This window comes from Amblyomma mixtum, chromosome 10, assembly GCF_055824585.1.
Source record: "Amblyomma mixtum isolate Tamu chromosome 10, ASM5582458v1, whole genome shotgun sequence".
NCBI classification, from domain to species: Eukaryota; Metazoa; Arthropoda; class Arachnida; order Ixodida; family Ixodidae; genus Amblyomma; species Amblyomma mixtum.
In genome coordinates, this window is record NC_143021.1 from 70,426,644 (window position 1) to 70,444,925 (window position 18,282).

The 18,282-nt window shown below is 49.1% G+C and overlaps 1 protein-coding gene across 2 annotated transcripts in view; it reads left to right on the top strand.

Annotated features, from left to right (window-relative positions):
* LOC149326077 (uncharacterized) overlaps nt 1-18,282 on the top strand; it is a 127,734-nt gene that overhangs the window by 38,339 nt on the left and 71,113 nt on the right. For both annotated transcript variants that reach the window (XM_089562369.1, XM_089562370.1), the window contains exons 3-4: nt 4,347-4,487; nt 9,204-9,266. In XM_089562369.1, coding sequence (XP_089418495.1) covers nt 4,347-4,487; nt 9,204-9,266 — 204 coding nt within the window. The remainder of the gene's footprint in view (nt 1-4,346; nt 4,488-9,203; nt 9,267-18,282) is intronic.

The window sequence follows — 18,282 nt, forward strand, 5'->3', positions numbered from 1 at the left end:
TACTGTGCGATGTCAGTGCACGTTAAAGAACCCCAGGGGGTCGAAATTTCCGGAGCCCTCCACTACGGCGTCTCTCATAGCCTTAGTCGCTTTGGGACGTTAAACCCCATAAACCAAACCAAACCAGAACAGTCCTTACAACATGAATAGAGGATTTCATTGTCAGCTGATCTGTTACAATGGCCAGTGCTTGTAATCAGCTTACCAGATATTCTCTTTTTTTTTTTCAGTGATTTTTCCTCTGCAGAAGCAACAATTGGGATTTTCGAATATGTTTGAAATGAAGGAGCCCTGAAGTGCCTTTTTGAAAGTGATACAGTTCTTGAACAAGTTGATGGCCACTGACCATGTCAGGGTTACGATTGATGTTTCGGAACTTGTACGGGTTCCTTATTCACTGAGGTGGCCAAGGTTCGGTTGTCTGTTAAAGTTGTTGAGACGCCAAATTTTGAGGCTATAAAAAGCTTGTTATGGGCTTCATCTGTATGTAAGGTCAACTACGGCCAAGTATTGGATGCGACCAACACTTAAAATATATTTTAATTCAACTCTAAAGAGTCCTTAAGGGGGGACACTGGTCTTAGACCTATTTTCCTTATTTTTAGTCCAATCCTAATGAAGCTTCACCACCTTGCTCAGTTTTTTATACTGATTTCAGCAATGAAATTACCTTTCTCATAAATAAGTCGGTTCCCAAGATAATTAATTTTAATGAGTCATTTATTAAGTACCTCGATGCAAAAAAAACTGCTCAATAAAAAATCATTTTTAATCCATGGCTACATAGTATGGTGAGTAACGAGTGCAATAATCAAAGCCACTTTTCCATTTTTACCTTCATTAGCAATTTCACAGCACTTGGAATATTAATATACAAGGTCTGAATGTAATGCGTCTGTAAACTGTGCGGAATTATAAATTTTTGAAGTGCGAGTGAACAAATCTTCTTTGATTATTGCACACACTGTGCCGTCAGCTTCCCTTAGCAAACAATATGACGTCTCCATCTGTCCTAGATGTTGAGATATCGACATAATAAGACAGCCTGATGTCCAAAATTTTCCATGCCATTAAATTGTCTGCTCCTGCATACATTCAGCCCACGCGATGATCTGAGTTTAATATCGTGGTCAAAATGCTAATTTCTTGAAGGAAAAAATTGGAGCAGTTGGAAAATACTAGCTGTAGATTCCATAAATGTCATTGTTTGAAAATAGATTTTTTGGTCATTTTTTGGTCTCAAAGACCAGTGTCCCCCCTTAAATGCTCTTTTGCACGATCGAGACCCATCACTAGTGTGGTAGTGGCCGATGTATAGCCATGGGAACGATATCAATGAATATTAGTGACATCACAGCACAACATGACTCACTATGAACGGCGACGTGTGACATCGGTCAGGTGCTGTGTCAGTGGCTCGGCGGTCGGTGTGCTGATTGGCACATATATGCCATCGCTGACGCACGAGTGGCCCCCCGCAGTATCGGCAGCCGAGCGAAACCTTCACGTCCATGAGATGATGACTAGTTGCTCTTGTCTACACCTTCTCCGCACTATAAATAAGTGAAATGAGCAACTACATTTCATATGTTCCCCCTTCAACACTCACCAGCGGTACGAATAGGCCTAGCGAGTCCACGGGGTTTGCAATTGTGGAGGGAGAGTTGACAAGTTTTACAAATGGGCATTGAGCATAGTTTTTCAACAGTGACCTGAAATCGAGTATTGCTTACTACATCTTAGGATGTGAATGCACCGGGCAGGAAGCACCACTGCTTCATGGTGTGACAACCCAGTCTGCCGACTAGTGCTGCAGGCGGCTTGACTACAACAAATTCAGCTATTTTAATGATTGCAAATGGGCGCCAAACATACTTCTAGATAACCCAATCTAAATCAAGTGCTGGAAAAAGCAGTTACAAAGAGCAAGAAACTCCGTTCCTGGCTCGGAAGCATTCCCCAGGCCAGTGCTCGCATTCGGCGGTGATTCTGGCCGAGTTATCGCACTGCTTGAATAAGTGAACCTACAACTGGCGCAAAAGTTTAACCTGAATAGAACACAGCTTGCAATTCATGCCAAACGCGCAATTGAGAAAATTGGTTTTTGAGGAAAGGATATGGCACAGAGTCTGCCTCACATATCTCGGCATCCGCGCCGTGAGGGAAGGGAGGAAGGTGGGAGTGAAAGAAGAAAGGGGTGCCGTAGTGGAGGTCTCCGGGTAATCATTTCGACCACCTGGGGTTCTGTAACGTGCACTGACATCGCACAGCACACGGGCGCCTTATTCCGTTTTGCCTCCATAGAAACGCAGCCGCCACGGCCAGGCTCCGCAATTGCTGCCTGTATACAGATGCAAATCTATGTAAACAAAAGTAGCGCTGAGGTGCAGTCGTCATCACGAGTGCACTCAGTTACAAACTTGCAAGGTATATGCTGTGCAATTATCTTGAAGCATTCATTTAGCAAATACACAAACTGTTTGCTATGCAAGCAGCAGATATCGGGATCAGCAGCCACAGAACCCTGAGCAGTCTTGCAGTGCGGCTGCGTCGGTGGATCCAAGTGAAGACTGCGACTGGTATTGGTCGGTACGGACAGTGAGGCATCGTGTCGCTGATATGTGAGCAGGGAATTGGTCGACTGGTGCGCTGTCAGCTACGGGTCACCGACACAGACGTCTGCCGAGCATCGGCGTAGTGTGGCAAAGTGAAATACAATCCAGAAACTGCGTTGGCATATGCGGTATGGTGACTGAGATGGCCCATGTGAGCCGCTTGGTTTCAGAATTGCAAAAGAACATGGCGTGACAGATGAAGACAAAGGAGGCACACAAAATGACTGGAATGGCGCCTTTTGTGGGCAGTTTTGTATGCCTCCTTTGCCTTCGTCTGTCGCGCCATCTTCTTTTGCAATTCTCATGTACCAACTGGCCCACACAAGAGGTCTACTTTGTTTCAGAACTTGGTGCTGTCCCTTGCTTGCCTGGCTTCTCTCAGCATATCACAGTACCGACCAAGTTTGCCAGCATTTTGAAACGTGCTGGTATGCAGCATGTGTACGAGAGCAGACAACTCAGCAGTCCGTGAGTCACAACTTTTGGGTGCTGCTCTTCCCTGATCATGATGTCACAGCACACCCTGGTGCTGAGAGCTGAAGTCGCTCATTATAAATAATGCAATAATGAATTATTTACCGTGCATATATGAATTGCGAAGCATGAATTATGCATCCTGGGGCAATGCACAATGTTTGAAACAAAGAACACGCTAGCGAAAAACTTGGATGTCTCCACCTTTTTAAGTATGTATAGTACATGACGTAATGAGCGTAAGTAGATTGGCGGAAGATTTCCATTTGTCCTATTTGTATAGTTCAGTGGTTGCCTGAAGGATCAGTGATTCTAGTAGCAGCCTTGATGACATATTCTTCTCTTTAGCTATGATGGTGGCTGTCATAGCTAAAGAGAAGAATGTGTCATCAAGGCTGCTACTCGGACCATTGATCATTCATGCAACTACTAACACTACAAATCGGGCAAATGGAAATCTTCCGGCAATCCACTTACGCTCATTACGTCGCATACTATACATAGTTAAAAAGGGGGACTGAACCGTGGCCACATTAGTGAACAAGGAACCCGTACGTGTTCTGAAATGTCAATAGTAACCTTGACACTGTCAGTGACCTTCAACTTGTTCAGTATCACGCCTCAACTTTCGTAGAACCCTAGGCAATACCCTAGACAGTTCTTATATTTGCCCGTTATGCTGGGAGCTACAAAAGTAGCTGGCGAAGACATGGCTCGTACACGTTTGCCATCGCAGCCCATTTCACCACTTGTGTTGCAGTTAAGGGAATGAAGGAAAGTGTGTGTCACTGCAAGTGGAGTCCCTGTTGCTTGGTGGCTTGCTCTGTCAACAAAAGGTATGTGTGAAGGTAGTTTAATCATGCAGTCTTGGTCTGTTGGTTGCCTGAGTCAACACGGAGCACTACATGCACGGGCCAGCCGTAGAATGATATTGGTAATGATTTGTAGTTTACTATTGTTTTGCTTCTGGAATCTCAGTGTTGTGTTGTTGTTGTTTCAGAGTGTTGTATATTCTGTACAATGCTGTCAGTGCTGCTAGCACAAGTACAGTGAGCTCATCATTCTTCCTAGCAGTGTCGTGCAGCACAGGAATGGCTAGGTCGCTGAAGTGTCCATGCATTGCGTCAGCAAGGGAGTCAGGGCTGGTTGATGCGCTTGGCTGAAGGTTGGAGTGTCTCTGCAGTTTGAAGCGTGACACCAGTGCTGGTTGTGGCACTGGAAAGGGACGACCTGAGGTGCTTTCTTCGCCCCCTGCAGCGGCCTGGGCCCAGCCGGCCAGGGCGGAGCCGGCCTTCACGGTGGCCACCTCGGGTGGTAATGTCGTCCTCGTGCCGGCCACCACCCTGGGCCAGGACCGGGGCCTCATCATTGGCCGGCCGCCGGTTGCCACCACCTCCAGTGAGTGACACGGTGGCTTTGGCCAAGTTCTTTCTTTATAATGATGTGCAAGGCATCACGTGAAATTCACCACACACTGGTAAATAGCTTGCAATCTTCTAATGCTGGGTATGACATCACAGATTAGTTGTGACAGTATTGAGTTTACATACAAAACTGTTCATGTAATAGCTGCTGGTTCACTTCTCTTGTCAGAATTAAAGAATCAAATGACTTAAAACAACGAAGCAACAATTGTGTTCATGTGACCTCATCTTGTCTTAACTTGTTTGTGACACACCATAGCCACTAGTCAGCTGTTATATTTTATTTTTTTATTTACCTATATTTACTCGCATAATGATTGCACTGTTTTTTTATTTTTCAAAAAATTTACGCAAATTTAGGGGTGCGATCATTACGTGGGCTAAATTTTCTACAAAAAATTTTTGAGCGCCAAAAACGCAAACAAGTTGCAGGTCAGACTCCACTACTAATAATACCCCTGTCACACGGGCATGCTTAACTGCAGTTTTCGCTATGCTTCTTGAATAAACAGTGCGAACGACGAGCACAAAAGACAAGGAAACGGACGACACAGTGCTGTGTTGTCCATTTCCTTATAAAGTCTTAGCTGGCTCACAAGGATATGAGGTGACAGTCTGGTTAATTGCTTTGAGTGAGTCAAGCACAAGTGTGCAAGAACGCTTGGTAGAACTGGCTGACATAAATGAAAAGTCAGATAGGTTTTATCATCATCATCATCATACGCCCGCTGCAGGGCAAAGGCCTCTCCCATGTCTCTCCAATTAACCCTGTCCTTCGCCTGTTGCGGCCACCGTGCTCCCGCAAACTTCTTAATCTCATCCGCCCACGTAACTTTCTGCCGTACCCCGCTATGCTGGCCTTCTCTTGGAATCCTTTTATTGTGGAGGAGATTAAATAGTCTTTTGAACTTTGTAAAGAAATGTGGAGAGGCACACATCAGCATATTCAAGCCACATGTGCTTGCCAGTGTATGCACAGTTTGTGCTGTTAAGGAAACATCCTATGACACATTTTGCAAAGATGTCTCCTCTTCAATTATGCAGAATAAATTATAGAATTGACCATTTGCGGAAATGTGTAAGTCAGCTTTTCTGCAAGGCTTTGTTTCCAACCAAAAGGTGTGGTTCCCAGACTGCATAGTGTGTGGAAACGAAGAGAAGGGAGTGTTCTGGGCAAACCTGGGAGCGTCGCCAGTGGACTTCCTCCTGGGAGCTGTCGAAAGGGTCAGCCCCTGGAGTGGGCTGCCTCTCTGGTCAAAGTTGAACAAGTTAGACTGACCCTGCCCAGCCTGAGCAGGGCGACAAAGGGCAGCAGTCTCCCTCCTTTTTCTGCCTAGCCTCTGCTGCGGCCACCCGGAGTTTGTGGTTCCACAAAGAATGTGAGAGTGTCATCTCGGTTCGAGATCTTTGGGTTGGAAAACAATAGTTTGGTTTATGGTTTTTGGCTTATGCGGGTTTAACGTCCCAAAGCGACTCGGGCTATGAGGGATGCCGTAGTGGAGGGCTCCGGAATTTTCGACCACCTGGGGTTGCCTCTAGCATTTCACCTCCATCGAAATTCGGCCGCCGCGGCCGGGATCGAACCCACGTCTTTCGGGTCAGCAGCCGAGCACCATAACCACTGAGCCACCGCGGCGGGGCAAGGTTGGAAAACAAATCTTGTGGAGAAACTGACCTACAGATTTTTGCAAATGGGCAATTGAAGGCCCATCAGGTGAGAGACTGTGCCAACAGCGACTTAATGGTGCAGCACATCTTTACATAACATTCAGACTTTTCAGCATTGTTTACCAACCTAAGAGATTTGGAAACTGAAAGCTTCATGCTCCAGAGCTCTACTAACCAGTGTTCAACTGCTCTAAACAGCTCCAGGTTGGGAATTTATGGGCTCCAGACTATTCCTAAATCGACGCTCATATACTCCAAAGTGATCAACAAATTGCTCCAAGTTGCATTTTGCGAGTATGGTCACTGTCTGAGTAAAAATATGTATTAGAAAAGTTTTGTGGAGCTATAACAGTGGAATTTTGCGAGAATAGTCATAATTATTTGTGATGTGCTCAAAAAAATATACAGATACTTTAAGAAATAGGAAAGGTTTTGCTAAAAGTCACATCTCCCCTTAAGTTTGGTCTGTTTTGCGAGTCAAGTTTTGTGTTTTGTAGCAATGCATTGCTCTGTCCCTCTCGCAAGTGGCCTTATCACTCCACCAATGAGGGGATATCTAGCCTGTTCAGCCACTAAGTTTGTCTTTTCTGGGTGACGGGAAGTGAACCTGTACTTGCAGAACGTATTGGGCAACTTACAATGTTTCAGTCATGTAAACATTACTTGCTCAGTTATGCCTTGCCTGAATTGTACTCCTTTTACATTATTTCACCTAGCTTATTATGTGATGCCTGATGGCACCAGGATATGAAAAATGATGATGAGAAAGTAATTGTGGGCAAGGTCTGTTTCTGTTCATCACTGTGTCCTTTGGAAAAATTTGTCTTTAAATTAAAGCTGTTTCAGTATTTTAACTGCTCAGGAATACCGTATATACTTGCGTAATGAACCCACTCACATAATGAAGCCCAGATTTTTTTAACCTGTAGCTTTTTGTAGCGGGTTCCTCAGTTTTCGCGCTGTCCGCAGTGCAGACCTTGGCAGTGCTGCCAGCAGGGCATCTTTTGAGGAGAGCTTCTGCTGCCAGAGGGTTGTGTGAGGGGAAGAAGGCGTTGTGCATTACTCACATCCTGTGTGCTTTTTTACCCTCGCGTAAGAAATGCGCACCTGATCCTCAGGACTGGTGTGTGCTTTGTCTCGTGGTGGGGCAGGCTGCCACAAAATTGTTGGATTGCATCAGAGTGAGCGGTGCTAAACACCAGATGTGTCTGACCGTGTGCGTTTGTTGACGACGGAAGGATGGACGGGCGTACATGAAAGTTGGACCCTCCCAAAAAAAACCGCTGAAACTTTTTTTTCCTCTCTGCAAACTGATGTCGACTTTCCTGGAAAAAGCGGGTTCATTACGCGAGTATATATGATATTCATATCTGTTTGTGGCCAATTTTTATTACCTTTGTCTGCTTGAAAACAAAACAAAGAAAGAAGAATAACCCATATTAGAGAGCTGGAAGACCTAAACCTAAAGTTATACTTGCTTCAGGAAGAAATCAGCTTTCTCAGACAGGAAGAGAAAATCTGATTTTAGCATCTTAGGTACCTGTTGCGATATCAGCTGGGGCAGGCTATTGCGTGCAGATTCGTGAAACAAAAAACAAGACTGGGCAAACAAAGCATTAAAGCTGAATTATAATTAAATTGATGAAACTAATTAATTGCATGTCAGATAACAAGTTAAACCGTTACACTAAACAAAAGGAGACTGTGTCCCTGGCGAAACGGAGCTGTGGCCGGTAAAGACGCATTGCCAGCATCTCGGCACGTAGGCTGAGCAGAGGTTGAGCGCAGCCTTGAAGATGCAGGATTGCGGGGGATCTGGGAATGCGCCCTCAGCCCCGTATCCTCATCTTCTCTTTTGTCGACCACAGCTCGGCCAGCAGGTGCACACTTTGCTCGCACATTGTTTCTGTTCAAGAACACCAGTTTTGCAAGTAAATGGACCTAATTAACATGGTGAACATGAGCACTAAAACATCACTTCTGTGGCTCTCGGCAGTTTTCAGCCCACAGTAAATACTGTGTAAATGTGTGTAAGGGGCACACCCATGTTTTCCAAAAGGAAGTATAAAAAAAACATCCGTGTAAGGGCTGCACCCAAACTTTCCACGACTCATGAAATGCACGCACCGTGGCCTCTGTGGTCAGCTCTGGCTGCAAGCAATGGTGCACTCGATCGCGGAGGCCACTCACGTGCACAGGAGCTTGTGGGTGCCGCCCACCGCGTCTCATCATCATCATCATCAACTTTTTCTCCCGCTGTGTGCACCCACTATCCATATCAGTATCACAGCCCCAGCTTTTTGTGACTGTCAAAGGCATGGTGGGCTCGGATGTTGTGTTAGTCCGCCGTAGTTGCGGGTTTCATGTGCTGTCGCCGAGCATTGCAATTTTAGCATGATGGGCAAGTACCTTAATAGCTACACGAATGGGAGCTTGGTATCAAACACAGCAAGCATGCGGCTGGCAGGAATTTCCAAGTGGCCGAGAAATGCGTCCGACGATGGGGCAACCAAAAGGATGCATTGAGGAGCACAAGCTGCAAAATGCGCGCTTTCCGAGGCAAGCCGTGCGAGTGTCCTGAACTGGAAGGAGAGCTGCTCTGCTGTGTGCTGGAAGTGCGGAACAAGGGCTACACGTTGACAGTGGATATGCTGCGCTGCTTCTTGTGGGATGAGCGTGCACCAGAGCACAGCACCAGCTCAGAGTTGGAAGATCCGCGAGTGACGGCTGAACATAGAGTAAATGCCACTCATTCCCTGATTCGTGTGTTTTAGTTAAAATTTTTTTTTTCCGCACATTGTGTGTGTGGGCTGCACCCTGAAAATTGGCCCTCGAATCTGGGGGAAAAAAAAGGGTGGTCTACATGGTATCTAGGTGCTGGCTGTACAGGATGTGACCAGCAGTTTGCCTTCCTTTTCTGTGGTGTGGCAGAAAAGACGCAGCTAATCTGTTTACTGGTGCAGTGAAATGTTTCTTCTCAGCTGCAGTTTCAGTGTGCCAATGGAGATGTACTCTGTTGCAGATGCCTTTGCGTCAGTGCCTGTTCCCCGTGCTGCGGCAGCTCCTGCCCGGCCCCACAACATAGGTGAGGCATGGCTCTTGAGCTTGTGCAGTCATAGAGCATAAAGAAAGAGGACGAAAGATGGCGAGGAGGAAAGCATAACTGTGAAGAGGAGAGTAGGTGCGCTGTCATCTGCTGGCAACTGTGGGGGAAAGCGGAGGGAAGGCGAAGAGAAGAGCACGCTGGTCGTTTGCCTGGGGCGATGCTTATTACCGACGGAACTCTCTGCGTGCTGCCGTGTTCTGTGTGTGGTTTGGCTATCGCAGCAGCTGTGCTTAAAAATCGCATTACCGCTAAGTGCAATCGTTGGCAAATTTTTTATGCAACTTAAGCTTCCAGTATGTTCTCACTGACCCATCTTCATGCATTGTGTGCCACGGTTACACCACTCTGCCATGGAGCATAGATCCTCATAGTGGATGGTTTGGCGGTGGAAGCTGTTCGCACTTCTCCCGAGTCCCTGGCACCATGCTAGGGGAGTAGTAGGCTGGCAGCAGTCCAGCACTGCCACCCCAATATTGCTGATTGATTGGTTGCTCGTGCATTGTCTGTTTATGATCAGTGTGCTGAAACAATTTTTGTGCAACTCGGGCCGCATGAAACAAATCATTCACCATGCTTTTTAACTGTACGTGTCTCTGCTGTGTAGTCAAAAATTAACATGGTCACACATAATTGCACTTTTGAAAAAGACTTGGGACAACGCAGGGACAACACAAGCAGTGGTGCGCAAACAGGGACGACACTGGTGTGTTGTCCCTGTTTTGTCCCAAGTCTTTTTCAAAGCGCAATTATGTGTGACCATGTTAACTGCCAACCAGCCCAATTTAAAACCCTATTAATGATCAAAAATTGAGTGCAGTGCTGTTTGCGTGCAAGAGGAGTGCACTGTCAGCTGATAATTGTGCAAACCCCGTCATCTAGCAAGGCGTAGAAAAAAAACTCAAGTCCATGCTGACCTGGCTTTGACCTCGGCAGACAGCCTTCAGCACAGCAGCCAGTGTGGCAGTTTCTGTATGCTACGGCGTTGGCATCACTGTGCTGAAACTGAAAACTCTTCATGTGCTGACCAATGCAAGTGCTCCAGTACTCTGCCAAATGAAGGCTGCTGCATGCGGTGCACGGTCGATGAAGTTGCAATACTTTTTGCTGCTTAGTTGGCTACATTACGCACATTGTGTACGACTAGCTCCGATTTCTGCATTGCACATTTTTAGCGACATGTGCCATGCTGGCACGCTAAAAGAACTTGTTCCATAACAAGATTCCTCTTTTCATGGTTAATCAGTGCAAAAAGATGACTAAGGAAGAAGACGACGACACAACACAAGCGCTCACTTACAAATGTACGTTCACAGTTAAACCTGGACGCAACGAACCTCCATATGGCGAATTTCTCGATATTACCAAGTTTCTCAATTCCCCAATGCCACCACCATTGAAGCGCGTCTATTTGAGACCTCCATCTAACGAAGGTGTTGCGGCGGTTGACATTGCTATAACGGACTGGCTACACCATCTATCTGTTCGCTAGTGTTGAGCCACTCAAATGTGTCATTACAACCGTTCATGTTTAAAAGCAGCGAAAAATGAAACTAGCTGCTCTTCAACTGCTGCTGAACCTGGTTATAGAGTGAAAGCTATGGCGTATTGGGCCACCCTAAGTGGCTGTAACGTCGAGTGCATTCCGGACACTGGCTGGGCAGCACTCCCACCCTGGCAGTTAATGGTTGAAGGCTGCTCACCCAATGAACGCAGCGGCCTACAGCCGCAGTGTCTGCCACAACGTTGTCAGGGACAATGCAGCCCTCATCTCTCTCTGTCTCCCCACCCCACGTGTGCCTCAAGGCGTCCACTGACCCAGTTATGCCCCCTTCCTCTCCTCAAAATCATCAGAGTCTAGAACGCCAATGAACTTATGCCTTCAGTGCAGCAGTGTCTGCCACAACGTTGTCAGGGACAATGCAGCCCTCATCTCTCTCTGTCTCCCCACCCCACGTGTGCCTCAAGGCGTCCACTGACCCAGTTATGCCCCCTTCCTCTCCTGAAAATCATCAGAGTCTAGAACGCCAATGAACTTATGCCTTCAGTGCAGCAGTGTCTGCCACAACGTTGTCATTGATAATGCAGCCCTCATCTCTCTCTCTCCCCACCCCACGTGTGCCTCAAGGCGTCCACTGACCCAGTTATGCCCCCTTCCTCTCCTCAAAATCATCAGAGTCTAGAACGCCAATGAACTTATGCCTTCAGTGCAGCAGTGTCTGCCACAAAGTTGTCAGGGATAATGCAGCCCTCATCTCTCTCTCTCCCCACCCCACGTGTGCCTCAAGGCGTCCACTGACCCAGTTATGCCCCCTTCCTCTCCTCAAAATCATCAGAGTCTAGAACGCCAATGAACTTATGCCTTCAGTGCAGCAGTGTCTGCCACAAAGTTGTCAGGGATAATGCAGCCCTCATCTCTCTCTCTCCCCACCCCACGTGTGCCTCAAGGCGTCCACTGACCCAGTTATGCCCCCTTCCTCTCCTCAAAATCATCAGAGTCTAGAACGCCAATGAACTTATGCCTTCAGTGCAGCAGTGTCTGCCACAACGTTGTCATTGATAATGCAGCCCTCATCTCTCTCTCTCCCCACCCCACGTGTGCCTCAAGGCGTCCACTGACCCAGTTATGCCCCCTTCCTCTCCTCAAAATCATCAGAGTCTAGAACGCCAATGAACTTATGCCTTCAGTGCAGCAGTGTCTGCCACAAAGTTGTCAGGGATAATGCAGCCCTCATCTCTCTCTCTCCCCACCCCACGTGTGCCTCAAGGCGTCCACTGACCCAGTTATGCCCCCTTCCTCTCCTGAAAATCATCAGAGTCTAGAACGCCAATGAACTTATGCCTTCAGTGCAGCAGTGTCTGCCACAAAGTTGTCAGGGATAATGCAGCCCTCATCTCTCTCTCTTCCCACCCCACGTGTGCCTCAAGGCGTCCACTGACCCAGTTATGCCCCCTTCCTCTCCTCAAAATCATCAGAGTCTAGAACGCCAATGTACTTATGCCTTCAGTGCAGCAGTGTCTGCCACAAAGTTGTCAGGGATAATGCAGCCCTCATCTCTCTCTCTCCCCACCCCACGTGTGCCTCAAGGCGTCCACTGACCCAGTTATGCCCCCTTCCTCTCCTGAAAATCATCAGAGTCTAGAACGCCAATGAACTTATGCCTTCAGTGCAGCAGTGTCTGCCACAAAGTTGTCAGGGATAATGCAGCCCTCATCTCTCTCTCTCCCCACCCCACGTGTGCCTCAAGGCGTCCACTGACCCAGTTATGCCCCCTTCCTCTCCTGAAAATCATCAGAGTCTAGAACGCCAATGAACTTATGCCTTCAGTGCAGCAGTGTCTGCCACAAAGTTGTCAGGGATAATGCAGCCCTCATCTCTCTCTCTTCCCACCCCACGTGTGCCTCAAGGCGTCCACTGACCCAGTTATGCCCCCTTCCTCTCCTCAAAATCATCAGAGTCTAGAACGCCCATGAACTTATGCCTTCAGTGCAGCAGTGTCTGCCACAAAGTTGTCAGGGATAATGCAGCCCTCATCTCTCTCTCTCCCCACCCGACGTGTGCCTCAAGGCGTCCACTGACCCAGTTATGCCCCCTTCCTCTCCTCAAAATCATCAGAGTCTAGAACGCCAATGAACTTATGCCTTCAGTGCAGCAGTGTCTGCCACAACGTTGTCATTGATAATGCAGCCCTCATCTCTCTCTCTCCCCACCCCACGTGTGCCTCAAGGCGTCCACTGACCCAGTTATGCCCCCTTCCTCTCCTCAAAATCATCAGAGTCTAGAACGCCAATGAACTTATGCCTTCAGTGCAGCAGTGTCTGCCACAACGTTGTCAGGGATAATGCAGCCCTCATCTCTCTCTCTCCCCACCCCACGTGTGCCTCAAGGCGTCCACTGACCCAGTTATGCCCCCTTCCTCTCCTCAAAATCATCAGAGTCTAGAACGCCAATGAACTTATGCCTTCAGTGCAGCAGTGTCTGCCACAAAGTTGTCAGGGATAATGCAGCCCTCGTCTCTCTCTCTCCCCACCCCACGTGTGCCTCAAGGCGTCCACTGACCCAGTTATGCCCCCTTCCTCTCCTCAAAATCATCAGAGTCTAGAACGCCAATGAACTTATGCCTTCAGTGCAGCAGTGTCTGCCACAACGTTGTCATTGATAATGCAGCCCTCATCTCTCTCTCTCCCCACCCCACGTGTTCCTCAAGGCGTCCACTGACCCAGTTATGCCCCCTTCCTCTCCTCAAAATCATCAGAGTCTAGAACGCCAATGAACTTATGCCTTCAGTGCAGCAGTGTCTGCCACAACGTTGTCAGGGATAATGCAGCCCTCATCTCTCTCTCTCCCCACCCCACGTGTGCCTCAAGGCGTCCACTGACCCAGTTATGCCCCCTTCCTCTCCTGAAAATCATCAGAGTCTAGAACGCCAATGAACTTATGCCTTCAGTGCAGCAGTGTCTGCCACAAAGTTGTCAGGGATAATGCAGCCCTCATCTCTCTCTCTTCCCACCCCACGTGTGCCTCAAGGCGTCCACTGACCCAGTTATGCCCCCTTCCTCTCCTCAAAATCATCAGAGTATAGAACGCCCATGAACTTATGCCTTCAGTGCAGCAGTGTCTGCCACAAAGTTGTCAGGGATAATGCAGCCCTCATCTCTCTCTCTCCCCACCCGACGTGTGCCTCAAGGCGTCCACTGACCCAGTTATGCCCCCTTCCTCTCCTCAAAATCATCAGAGTCTAGAACGCCAATGAACTTATGCCTTCAGTGCAGCAGTGTCTGCCACAACGTTGTCATTGATAATGCAGCCCTCATCTCTCTCTCTCCCCACCCCACGTGTGCCTCAAGGCGTCCACTGACCCAGTTATGCCCCCTTCCTCTCCTCAAAATCATCAGAGTCTAGAACGCCAATGAACTTATGCCTTCAGTGCAGCAGTGTCTGCCACAACGTTGTCAGGGATAATGCAGCCCTCATCTCTCTCTCTCCCCACCCCACGTGTGCCTCAAGGCGTCCACTGACCCAGTTATGCCCCCTTCCTCTCCTCAAAATCATCAGAGTCTAGAACGCCAATGAACTTATGCCTTCAGTGCAGCAGTGTCTGCCACAAAGTTGTCAGGGATAATGCAGCCCTCGTCTCTCTCTCTCCCCACCCCACGTGTGCCTCAAGGCGTCCACTGACCCAGTTATGCCCCCTTCCTCTCCTCAAAATCATCAGAGTCTAGAACGCCAATGAACTTATGCCTTCAGTGCAGCAGTGTCTGCCACAAAGTTGTCAGGGATAATGCAGCCCTCATCTCTCTCTCTCCCCACCCCACGTGTGCCTCAAGGCGTCCACTGACCCAGTTATGCCCCCTTCCTCTCCTCAAAATCATCAGAGTCTAGAACGCCAATGAACTTATGCCTTCAGTGCAGCAGTGTCTGCCACAACGTTGTCATTGATAATGCAGCCCTCATCTCTCTCTCTCCCCACCCCACGTGTTCCTCAAGGCGTCCACTGACCCAGTTATGCCCCCTTCCTCTCCTCAAAATCATCAGAGTCTAGAACGCCAATGAACTTATGCCTTCAGTGCAGCAGTGTCTGCCACAACGTTGTCAGGGATAATGCAGCCCTCATCTCTCTCTCTCCCCACCCCACGTGTGCCTCAAGGCGTCCACTGACCCAGTTATGCCCCCTTCCTCTCCTCAAAATCATCAGAGTCTAGAACGCCAATGAACTTATGCCTTCAGTGCAGCAGTGTCTGCCACAACGTTGTCAGGGATAATGCAGCCCTCATCTCTCTCTCTCCCCACCCCACGTGTGCCTCAAGGCGTCCACTGACCCAGTTATGCCCCCTTCCTCTCCTCAAAATCATCAGAGTCTAGAACGCCAATGAACTTATGCCTTCAGTGCAGCAGTGTCTGCCACAAAGTTGTCAGGGATAATGCAGCCCTCATCTCTCTCTCTCCCCACCCCACGTGTGCCTCAAGGCGTCCACTGACCCAGTTATGCCCCCTTCCTCTCCTCAAAATCATCAGAGTCTAGAACGCCAATGAACTTATGCCTTCAGTGCAGCAGTGTCTGCCACAAAGTTGTCAGGGATAATGCAGCCCTCATCTCTCTCTCTCCCCACCCCACGTGTGCCTCAAGGCGTCCACTGACCCAGTTATGCCCCCTTCCTCTCCTCAAAATCATCAGAGTCTAGAACGCCAATGAACTTATGCCTTCAGTGCAGCAGTGTCTGCCACAACGTTGTCAGGGATAATGCAGCCCTCATCTCTCTCTCTCCCCACCCCACGTGTGCCTCAAGGCGTCCACTGACCCAGTTATGCCCCCTTCCTCTCCTCAAAATCATCAGAGTCTAGAACGCCAATGAACTTATGCCTTCAGTGCAGCAGTGTCTGCCACAAAGTTGTCAGGGATAATGCAGCCCTCATCTCTCTCTCTCCCCACCCCACGTGTGCCTCAAGGCGTCCACTGACCCAGTTATGCCCCCTTCCTCTCCCAAAATCATCAGAGTCTAGAACGCCAATGAACTTATGCCTTCAGTGCAGCAGTGTCTGCCACAAAGTTGTCAGGGATAATGCAGCCCTCATCTCTCTCTCTCCCCACCCCACGTGTGCCTCAAGGCGTCCACTGACCCAGTTATGCCCCCTTCCTCTCCTCAAAATCATCAGAGTCTAGAACGCCAATGAACTTATGCCTTCAGTGCAGCAGTGTCTGCCACAACGTTGTCAGGGATAATGCAGCCCTCATCTCTCTCTCTCCCCACCCCACGTGTGCCTCAAGGCGTCCACTGACCCAGTTATGCCCCCTTCCTCTCCTCAAAATCATCAGAGTCTAGAACGCCAATGAACTTATGCCTTCAGTGCAGCAGTGTCTGCCACAAAGTTGTCAGGGATAATGCAGCCCTCATCTCTCTCTCTCCCCACCCCACGTGTGCCTCAAGGCGTCCACTGACCCAGTTATGCCCCCTTCCTCTCCTCAAAATCATCAGAGTCTAGAACGCCAATGAACTTATGCCTTCAGTGCAGCAGTGTCTGCCACAAAGTTGTCAGGGATAATGCAGCCCTCATCTCTCTCTCTCCCCACCCCACGTGTGCCTCAAGGCGTCCACTGACCCAGTTATGCCCCCTTCCTCTCCTCAAAATCATCAGAGTCTAGAACGCCAATGAACTTATGCCTTCAGTGCAGCAGTGTCTGCCACAAAGTTGTCAGGGATAATGCAGCCCTCATCTCTCTCTCTCCCCACCCCACGTGTGCCTCAAGGCGTCCACTGACCCAGTTATGCCCCCTTCCTCTCCTCAAAATCATCAGAGTCTAGAACGCCAATGAACTTATGCCTTCAGTGCAGCAGTGTCTGCCACAAAGTTGTCAGGGATAATGCAGCCCTCATCTCTCTGTCTCCCCACCCCACGTGTGCCTCAAGGCGTCCACTGACCCAGTTATGCCCCCTTCCTCTCCTCAAAATCATCAGAGTCTAGAACGCCAATGTACTTATGCCTTCAGTGCAGCAGTGTCTGCCACAAAGTTGTCAGGGATAATGCAGCCCTCATCTCTCTCTCTCCCCACCCCACGTGTGCCTCAAGGCGTCCACTGACCCAGTTATGCCCCCTTCCTCTCCTCAAAATCATCAGAGTCTAGAACGCCAATGTACTTATGCCTTCAGTGCAGCAGTGTCTGCCACAACGTTGTCAGGGATAATGCAGCCCTCATCTCTCTCTCTCCCCACCCCACGTGTGCCTCAAGGCGTCCACTGACCCAGTTATGCCCCCTTCCTCTCCTCAAAATCATCAGAGTCTAGAACGCCAATGAACTTATGCCTTCAGTGCAGCAGTGTCTGCCACAAAGTTGTCAGGGATAATGCAGCCCTCGTCTCTCTCTCTCCCCACCCCACGTGTGCCTCAAGGCGTCCACTGACCCAGTTATGCCCCCTTCCTCTCCTCAAAATCATCAGAGTCTAGAACGCCAATGAACTTATGCCTTCAGTGCAGCAGTGTCTGCCACAAAGTTGTCAGGGATAATGCAGCCCTCATCTCTCTCTCTCCCCACCCCACGTGTGCCTCAAGGCGTCCACTGACCCAGTTATGCCCCCTTCCTCTCCTCAAAATCATCAGAGTCTAGAACGCCAATGAACTTATGCCTTCAGTGCAGCAGTGTCTGCCACAAAGTTGTCAGGGATAATGCAGCCCTCATCTCTCTCTCTCTCCCCACCCCACGTGTGCCTCAAGGCGTCCACTGACCCAGTTATGCCCCCTTCCTCTCCTCAAAATCATCAGAGTCTAGAACGCCAATGAACTTATGCCTTCAGTGCAGCAGTGTCTGCCACAACGTTGTCATTGATAATGCAGCCCTCATCTCTCTCTCTCTTCCCACCCCACGTGTGCCTCAAGGCGTCCACTGACCCAGTTATGCCCCCTTCCTCTCCTCAAAATCATCAGAGTCTAGAACGCCAATGAACTTATGCCTTCAGTGCAGCAGTGTCTGCCACAACGTTGTCAGGGATAATGCAGCCCTCATCTCTCTCTCTCTCCCCACCCCACGTGTGCCTCAAGGCGTCCACTGACCCAGTTATGCCCCCTTCCTCTCCTCAAAATCATCAGAGTCTAGAACGCCAATGAACTTATGCCTTCAGTGCAGCAGTGTCTGCCACAACGTTGTCAGGGATAATGCAGCCCTCATCTCTCTCTCTCTCCCCACCCCACGTGTGCCTCAAGGCGTCCACTGACCCAGTTATGCCCCCTTCCTCTCCTGAAAATCATCAGAGTCTAGAACGCCAATGAACTTATGCCTTCAGTGCAGCAGTGTCTGCCACAAAGTTGTCAGGGATAATGCAGCCCTCATCTCTCTCTCTCTCCCCACCCCACGTGTGCCTCAAGGCGTCCACTGACCCAGTTATGCCCCCTTCCTCTCCTCAAAATCATCAGTGTCTAGAACGCCAATGAACTTATGCCTTCAGTGCAGCAGTGTCTGCCACAAAGTTGTCAGGGATAATGCAGCCCTCATCTCTCTCTCTCTCC